Source organism: Varroa jacobsoni, unplaced genomic scaffold (assembly GCF_002532875.2).
Source record: "Varroa jacobsoni isolate VJ856 unplaced genomic scaffold, vjacob_1.0 scaffold_16, whole genome shotgun sequence".
In the NCBI taxonomy this organism is placed as follows: Eukaryota; Metazoa; Arthropoda; class Arachnida; order Mesostigmata; family Varroidae; genus Varroa; species Varroa jacobsoni.
In genome coordinates this window covers 121,835-130,973 of record NW_019212918.1, presented here as the reverse complement: position 1 = coordinate 130,973, position 9,139 = coordinate 121,835, and the positions used below count along the sequence as shown (strand labels likewise).

The window sequence follows — 9,139 nt, the reverse complement described above, 5'->3', positions numbered from 1 at the left end:
CATATCGGGCCAGAAGCGTAAGGGAAGCAAGAAAGGAAAGACAACAAAAACGAAACAAGTAAAAAAGAGGGAGGAAGAGCGAGAGAGAGATATATATATATATATATATATAGAGAGAGAGAGAGAGAGAGAAAGCGAAATCTACCAATAAAATTTCCGTTATTGATGTTAAAGCAACGTAGCGATGTCATCATTGCTTCCGTTCGAGTATAGCAATAGTTAGCATTGAAAGTGTGATCATACCTTCATCTGTTTTCGGGCTAGCTACAGATCTTTCTCAGTAAGCAATGATCATCTTAGATTTTCCTAAATTGGAAATTTATTCGAAGATGTCTCTGGATAGACTTGATCAGAATTTTTACTCAAAATAGCCGTCGTAACGATCTAAAGTTAGATATTAATTGATACATATTAACTTAATGATCTTTATATTACGAATTAGTTAGATTTAATTTAGGGGAATAAATAAAAACACAATAAGATTTATATGGGATGGATACTTTTCGTATCTTTGTCCTTCATTTAACAAGGAATAGGTTGATTGAATTAATAGTCATCATACGTTTTATATAGGTCCATTTCGCCGGCCAGTACAATCTCATTTTGATCAATCTCATCTATTAATTCACTGCTTTTCATTCTTTTTTTTAAAAATTTTTCCTTTAAAACGAAATTATCGATAAATCCACTTCTATAATTATTGCCATAAGTATCTCTTTTCATTATTACGTTACTGACGCTCATTTCAGTTAGCCTATAACACTGAAATCGCCATTGTATCAGGATATATTTCGATTTGCCAAATTTATGGATAGTACTGATCAGACAAAATGCGGCGGCGCTGAAATTTGCTGTTATATTAAATGGCCGAACTCCCTGAATATCGTGTTTCCAAGATATATTGTCAATCTTTAATCAGCCTTCATTGTTGCCGATTTAGCCGCTTACAAAAAAAAAAAAAGAGCCGAAAGTACTACTTTTCACTGCCTAGGCACGGTCATCTAGAGTCGCTCTTCATTAATCGTTGCTGGTTCCGTCTGTTCTCTATTGGACTGTTTTTTCTTTCAGTCATTTTTTTTTAACTACGTTTGATTTTCGCATAGACATTTTCTGTATCTGTGAGCTTATCGCACTGTGAAAAATTTGTTTTCAGTATTTACGGTGACCAGGAACGGTATGATTCTGTTGTAGAAATGGACTGTAAAAGCTCGATTAATATAAACTCACAATTACACGTAATTGATTACTAATACTGTTTTTAAATCGTAGTAGTTCCTCGCTCTTGCCAAAATAGACGGTAGTGGTGGTGGTGATGATGATCTATTAGTTATCTGGTTAGGTATTGACCTTGTTTGTACACGAATGCTACTAGCAACAAAAACTCATTCCACCCCCTACTAAACAGACTCGGCACCTTCGCGCGTTTACCAATATTAACGTGATGTTGAGCATATCGTACTTCTAATAATGTGTAGATATATGTCATGTATTGTTTTTATTGCCTTTGATACGTTGTACACACATACATACATACACATGCACACGTACGTACGTACGTGTTGAGAATTAAATGTGTTTCGTCTATAATTGAGTTTCGGCGAGTCGCAGAGAAGCGGTGTTTCTTCCTAAGGCCTATAGCGAGTAACGTCTTTAAAGCAGATGGAACATCGCTCCTTCTAGCGACGAGGGTTGATTGATTGCACGCATGCTTTGTTCACGATTCCCATTGACGGGTTGGTGTACCTGCACGTTATAGCAATGATTGAAATGAACTCAGTTACGAAATAACAACGACCCGGATCGAGCCATCTTTTCCTCGGTCACAGTATCTTCTATGCTTACACATTTTTTATTTTATTACAACAGTCAACAAGCAATATATAAGGAATCATATCAATCATTCTGTAGTAATTATGACTGAACGACCTCCCTGTCGATTGTACCGGCGGCGGCAGCAGCAGCAGCAGCAGCAGCAGCAGCAGCATCAAGATATCGAGTCCAAACGCGTACAAGACAAAACTCCTTTGCTAAACCATCAGATCTTTTTCTACATAAAGGATTAGAATTATATACACTTTAGGGGAGTCCAATTTTAATTAACTGTGCACCAGACATCTCTCTAGAACAGATCAAATAGCGGTTTCTTTTTTGCCCTTAGTTGTCCAGTATTATTCCAGCCGATAGGTGTTATCTCGGTACTGGATCGTCGATGACAAATTTCTTTTATCTAGAATTCATTATAGTAACATGATAAGAAAATTTGTAAAACATAATTCGTTTATGAGTATTCGTTTCCGGTAGACGCCAAATAAGACTTGACAAATGATAGTTTTGCTTTTCTTTATTTTGCCTACTCACCAGTAGAATCTCGCGGGATATCATTTACTTCAAAGTGCGTAACTTATCTATACATTATTCACTTATCTGTGCTTGTGATTGTATTTGAGCGATCGCTCTATTGCACGCTAACGCCGAAGCGTCACTCGTCCAAACTGTTTCTACGTTCAACCGCTGATTGTATAATTTTCTCTATGGCTAAGAGCGTATTAAAACCATCATCGTTATCAGTATTCGATCAGTCCCGGCGTCGCTGATCGGACGCACTGACAGTTCAGCTTTATCCGTTAGTCGTTATTGCACATAGGGCGTAATATAGCTCACGTAGTTCAGTGATCGATTATTGGCATCCGTCTTCAGTGTTAGCCGAAGCACTCGTTTCGTCATTGCACGCTATTTGCAGCACTCAACAACGGGGGATGGCAAACGGAACAATAGTGTTTCGGTCTTATCGCCGAGAGGCCATAGTCGAGTAATGCCCAACCATCAGACCGCAGTATCTAGATGGCTAGCAACTGCTCCACAAACACTCTACGTCAAGACAAACAGTCACAGACGTCACAGTAACAACAACGCTGAATACCTAACCATCGTTACCGTCCTAGAGTTCCTCCTCGCCATAGACTCCATCTCTTAGGCCTTCAACAAGACGCCTATTTTGTCGGTGGTCAACTTCGGTTGGCCTTATAACCGATCTGGCTCTTCACAGTCAGACATGAGTATAGCTGGATCATTCAAACTTTCGTGGTACCCTGGATAGTCTTGAACTGGTAAGCTTCCGTTGACAGTTACATCTAGCCGATCAACATCGTGATCGAGGTCTAGGTCATCAATACCACTTTCCCGTACGTCTTCGCTACTCATATGTTCGATCTGAGTTTCGCCTTTAATCTCCAGTTCCTGACCATTGGACGCCGAATGATTATTGCTACCAGTGTGATGGTGGTGGTTAATAGTATTACTGTTGCTATTTTTGTTGCTGTTGCTGTTGTTGTTGCTGTTGCTGTTGTTATTGCTGTTGCTGTTGTTCTGGTTGTTGCTGGTCGTGTTCTTTAAATTCCTCGCAACGCCGACCACATTTAGTGCCGGCACTTCATCATCGTTACCTTGCTGTTTTTTACAGAACTGATAGGGTTTCTCGTCACCTCGCATATCGCAGATGACATTTGTCAATGCCATGATGTAGTTCTTGGCCAAGGTCAAGGTTTCTATTTTACTGAGTTTTCGTTCCATTGCCACGTGAGGAATGACCTCGCGCAGTGCCTGAAACGCGTCGTTCAGCGAGTGCATCCGCATGCGTTCACGTTCGTTCGACTCAAGTCGGCGGAGGTTTCGTTCGCGTGATGAAAGGTTGGCTTTCCGACGGCGTCCGGCAGCAGCTTCATCGGTCGTCTTGTCTTCGTCATCTCGCACCCTCTCTTTTTCTCGCTCCCGCTCGCGTTCCCGTGTCGGCCGTAACGCGGTACCTTGCGTTGCGCCTCTGCGCGGCGACGACAGACGACCAGACATTTCGTGACTGTTACCCTGCAAACTAGAGCTTGAATCGCCATCTTCTTCTGTACATCGATATGACCGTCAGTTATCGAAGCCGCACGACGAACACAACGAAAGTAAAAAGACACGATGCAACCGTGATTAGAAATGAACACTGCGCACTATAAGGCATAGACGTAATGGTGTCTTTGTCACTGCCGAATGCAATGTTGGTTTCGGCGAATGAGATTTTGTTCATACTCACTAAAACAGCCTTACCAATCAAAGAGTGCATCGTACAAATGTGTCTAACAGAATTTTAGCTCACCTGTTAGTAAAGCTCTTTTTGACGCAGTGGGGCTAAGGTTACTTGCTGATGACGTTGCAGTGTCATCCGAAGAAATAGAGCTGACAGAACCCGCCTTGTGCGGTGCTGGGGGTCGCCCTGATGTCAACTGTGCTAACAACCGTGATAGGGGAGGCTGCGCTTCGCCGGAAGCCCACTCCCCACTGAGTGGATGCTCTGACGCCAGGTCATCGCGTGTCCGCACCATCTGGTCAAAAAAATTAACACCAAGTAGTTAACTACATGAATATATGGGCTTTGGCCTTTGAAGACAGTAAGATTGGCCACTGGTAAACCAGTTTCGTTCGATTTAGGGATACAACACAAGCACCAGGAATTCACCTGTGTGTTCAGATCAATATTCCTGATATCGTGACTTAGAAGGACGTTGTCTTCATTTAATCGTGCAACAAAACTTGCAATATAATTGAAGCTGACGTAATGGTGAATATAATCGTTGCAAAAGAACACTGTTAGAATACGCCGTGCACTAAGAATACGTGAAACATTGTCTGCCCGTTCTGGTAGAAAATTTACTAAGCAATCGTTTTCACAAGCCAAACATAAAATTTACTTCTACCGCTTCTGTCATTGTTACACGATTTGAATGTATTTAGTATCGTTCTTAGGCGAAACTTTGACGGCCACTCATATTAAAATATCATACTGGTTAGCCTATGCTAAAATATACAACTCATATATATATATATACGTGTTACAACTTCTATTTTTCTTAATGGACGCCCCACTATTAACACCGTAGTTGTTTTCAATAGCCGCGCGCTTTTTTATCCGTTATAAACGGGTTCGCCATTACAATGCCAAAAAGCACAATAATCACTCGATTAGGTCGTAATAGTAAGCGGGTACACGTGTCGATTATATATCGGCCGTCGTAACGTTCTATATACCCACAGAATTTAGGGCGGCTTGAAACGACACCACTAGAGGATCATCTATTTGGGTATTCTTGCGGGTTGGTTCGTCCGCGCAGCGGATTGATATCTGCAAGAGCGCACTTGACGCCCGTAATTCAAGTGCTTATTATCGACTGCCATAGTGGTACATGGTCACCACGAGGCCACACAGCGATTTCAAGTCGGCGTAAAACCCTGTTATCTGAACTAGTCAACTTCTGGGGGGGGCAACGGGCAGAGAGGGGCCGAGGACAACATTATAGTCACTAGACCCGCTAGCTAGCACAACGTGAGGCAGTGAGCAAAGGTAAAAAGTGCCGTTGATTGTTGCCAACGTGCATGGCTCGTGCAGTGCCAAACGCGTAATTTAACGATTGAACGAATTTTTACATAAGAAAATGGTTATTCAGGGCAGTAAATGTAAGTGAGATTAACGCGCTAATGAACGAAATCTTCTATGCTACGTACAAGGGTAGCTAAAGCTCAAACGCCTGAAACAGCCGTACTTTGATGCATTTTTTTCTTGTATTCGGTTCATATTTGATCGTACTGTCTGTTTATTCTGCCTCATTATTTAGCAATAATAATAATAATAATAGTAATACTAAACTTGTATAATAATAACCATCACAAAATTCGTATCTATAACGCTTCCCTATAATAGTGCCCGCTCTTATAATAGCGTCAAAGACTCGTCTAATACTTGACAGGGCGTGCTGGATTTATCGTAGTCTTTGTAATATTGGACTGTCTTTTTTTTGAACGTACCTTAAGCTTTTATGATTTTTTATACAAGGAAGTAGTTCTTTGACGAAAAACAGGGACGGTACTTTTAGCTGCAGTCACTGATCGCACCGGCGTGTTCCGCTCCTTGTGGCGCCCCTTAATTTTCACGCTCCATTTCGCCTAAAAAGACAAATATCTGAAATGATCAGATGCTTCCTACAAAATACAGTTGCCGGCCATGAAAGACAACGAACTTAGCACCAATGTTCACAAATACACAACATAGTCATATATGAATCGAAGCTTCATTTACTTTGTACTGGCATTCTATTCACGATCCGCAAGCGTAACATGATGGAGCGTTTATGGTGTGACTAGTAATTCGTTCTGTATTATGACACAGTGGACAGAACTTATATTCTGCCACTGCGTTAAATTTAAGTTCTGTAAAAAAAAAAAAAAAATATATATATATATATAACACGTTTTTGTCCATATGTTAATATAAGAAATTCTGTGTTTAGATACAGCTTGTCGATGTACTAAAGCTAAACTGACTTCCGTACCGTTTACTACTTGATTTGTTGCAGGACCTTGCGAATTACTGTGGTACAGTTTCTATAACTTATGGAACTGGACCGCGTCAGTTACTGCGAACGCAAACAATATTTTACACAATTTTTTACAGAATCAGGTGGTACGTTCTCCATTAAATTAGTCATATAGCCAAGGTTTTTGGCCGGCGCAGGTGAAGCACAAACACAAGAGTATAAAAATCCTCAATGACAATACTCTTTTATCCATCGTAGACAGTTTACAAACATACTTGCGCCACAATCGCGGTTCGCCATGGCGCAGCGATAATCTTGTGAGGCCTCAGTGAGTACATACTTGTACTTATACGATATAGGGCGCGTGATCACGTACAACACGCGACAGTGTCATGAATTTGTTTGTTTTCCAAGAAACATTTGCAGGGATTTTTATCTAGATGTAACATACCGCTTGCCCCACCTGAGCTCGACCAAACGGTACTACGGGCAGCAATTGTATATATGTACATACATATGTGTGTCTATACGAAGCTGCTTTTGCTGCCTGGCACGAAAGGTGACCGTAGCAGTTAAGTTCAGTGCTCTTCCCTTAACTACCATTGAAGAAGGTTCGTGCTTGTTTATGCTAGATGAACGGGGCACTTTAATTGTTTTAAGTGAGCAAATATAGCGGCGATAATAGTATGTGTCAACCATAATAATAATAATAATAATAGTAATGATAAAAATGTTGTGGACTAACTACAATAGATACAATAATCTATATGAAACACCTCCACTTACGTCGACTTGCTATAGCGTGATGATTCACTGACGCTTCACTTGGTTGACGCAGGATTAACTGAAGGATCTTGAAGGCTAGTATATATATGTATATGAGCACGTATCCCTTCATTCATACAATTCTAACGATATGGTTATTAGCAATTAGTTGTTTAGTATACATCAGGTTCTATGGCAACTAATTCCATGGCACAATATAATAAACGCGCTGCAATATCGAAGATCACGTACTGAGTCTTCTCTCACCGTACGTATGCTACTGCTTGCCACAACAATGAATAGTAAGCACAACGATTAGGGCGCATCGAGCACTCAGATTATTGATTTCTGTTGAAGTCAATTCAGGTTCGGATGTTTCAATCAAGCTGTTTCCTTTCCACACATCAATGCGAGTTTCGAAAGATCTGAGAATCCTATACATTTCTGTTATCATATATATCTCATTTACCGGATCTTAAACTTACGTTGCAGTTTCATCTGAATAAGTGAAGCTCGGATAATTTTTAGTGTCGATTAATTTCGATAGGACTCCCATTTTGGAGCACAATGTTCAGCGCTCGAATCGCGTAATTTCTTAAAAACTGTCTCTCTTTTGGACCCCTCGCGTACAATGATAATGATATATCCCAGAGTGAATACGCGCTCGCCATTGTTCCTCATCTACTAACTTTTATTTTCTCCTTTATTGTGATATTATTCGAATGAACGGTGCTTATCTTCCTGGCTCAAATAGGAGCTGTTCTGCTGTTCATACTTTGTTATGCCAATTTTGCAATTATCGACGACTAGGGTAAGAAGCGAGAATCGGGGGCATCCTCTCGGAAGCAGTCGCCCACAGCAACATCACCGTCACCACCAGCATCATCCGTACCATCAACGTCGGCACCTTGCGGGGCAATCTTGCGGGGTGAGTGATCCCTTACCGATGCCGTTTGTTTTTATGCACTTGGTGGTCGCTTGTCTGACGCGGTGCGTAACGCTGCGACATTCATTGTGTTGTATGTGAATAGAGCGTGATTGCAGTCAATGGAAGACACGTGCCGGTTACCATACAATCGTTTCGCTGTGCCGGCACTTTCCGCTGTACCGCATCTCTGACATCGATCGCGTTGCATCGCACCGTATCGCTTCCAGCTAGCTAGCTAGCATTTATATATGAAGAGGTTACATAGATCGAGCGACGCCGGCGGCAGGGCTTATTGCTACTGCTGCACACGAATGAAGATGACCGAAGGATAAAGAACGACGTAACAGACAAATAGAATGAAGAACGCAGTGGAAGAATGGCAAGCACGAGAAAATGAAGAAGGGTGAAAGTCAATTTTCGGTTCCACTCAATGGAAAATGATTTGTGTCAAGTGCCGTATTCACAGCACGCTCAAGTACACGAAGATGGATATTATATGTTATTCAATCATACAGATGGTTTTAAAAATGGATTTCAACAGCTTTAGTTATCGGACGCTAATCATTGGGGACAGGATGTCGTCGAATTTTTGTTTTCTCCAGACGGCTTGAATATAACTGAGCATTAGGTAAAACAAACACGCGCCATTAATACGTATATTTATAATTTTAACAAATTGCACATATGGATATGTGGTAATACTATTATTTTAGATTGTAGTGTCTGATACTACTTAAGCCCATAGAAATCATTATAGCATTGCTTTCTAGGTTATAACTTAGACTGTCAGGTCTTTAAAAAAACTGTCAAAGCAGTTATGTTCTTTAGTGGCTAGCTAGTTAAGTTTGATTAAAACTTTCTGCTTATACTAATCAGCTCTGTTACTTGACGGACGCAAAACCTACCGCAGCATCAGCGACATCTATTAATAACAAATATCCATACTTCACAAGGCTGTGGAGCTGTTAAATCTACTTTACATTATTATACCCTTGTGAATTTCCGGCTACTCGGCCTATCGGCCTGGCGATTTGTGCACATCCCTGTGAATTTACGGGTCAATGTGGATTTAGCTTTATTTCTACCTTTTATACAC

The 9,139-nt window shown here is 40.9% G+C and overlaps 1 protein-coding gene across 6 annotated transcripts in view; it reads right to left on the bottom strand.

The window, feature by feature from the left end:
- Positions 1-482: 482 nt before the first annotated feature.
- The window catches only part of LOC111269778 (uncharacterized), a 28,118-nt gene continuing 19,461 nt past the window's right edge, over positions 483-9,139 (bottom strand). For 2 of the 6 annotated variants that reach the window (XM_086972444.1, XM_086972460.1), the window contains 4 exons: positions 7,137-8,344; positions 5,842-5,979; positions 4,139-4,364; positions 483-3,893 (listed from right to left, as the gene is read on the bottom strand). In XM_086972444.1, coding sequence (XP_086828570.1) covers positions 3,022-3,893; positions 4,139-4,364 — 1,098 coding nt within the window. In that variant the 5' untranslated portion in view covers positions 5,842-5,979; positions 7,137-8,344 and the 3' untranslated portion in view covers positions 483-3,021. Of the gene's footprint in view, positions 3,894-4,138; positions 4,365-5,841; positions 5,980-6,365; positions 7,075-7,136; positions 8,345-9,139 lie in introns of those variants that run through there. The other 4 variants (XM_086972479.1, XM_022849638.2, XM_022849792.2 and 1 more) reach the window with 3 other exon arrangements.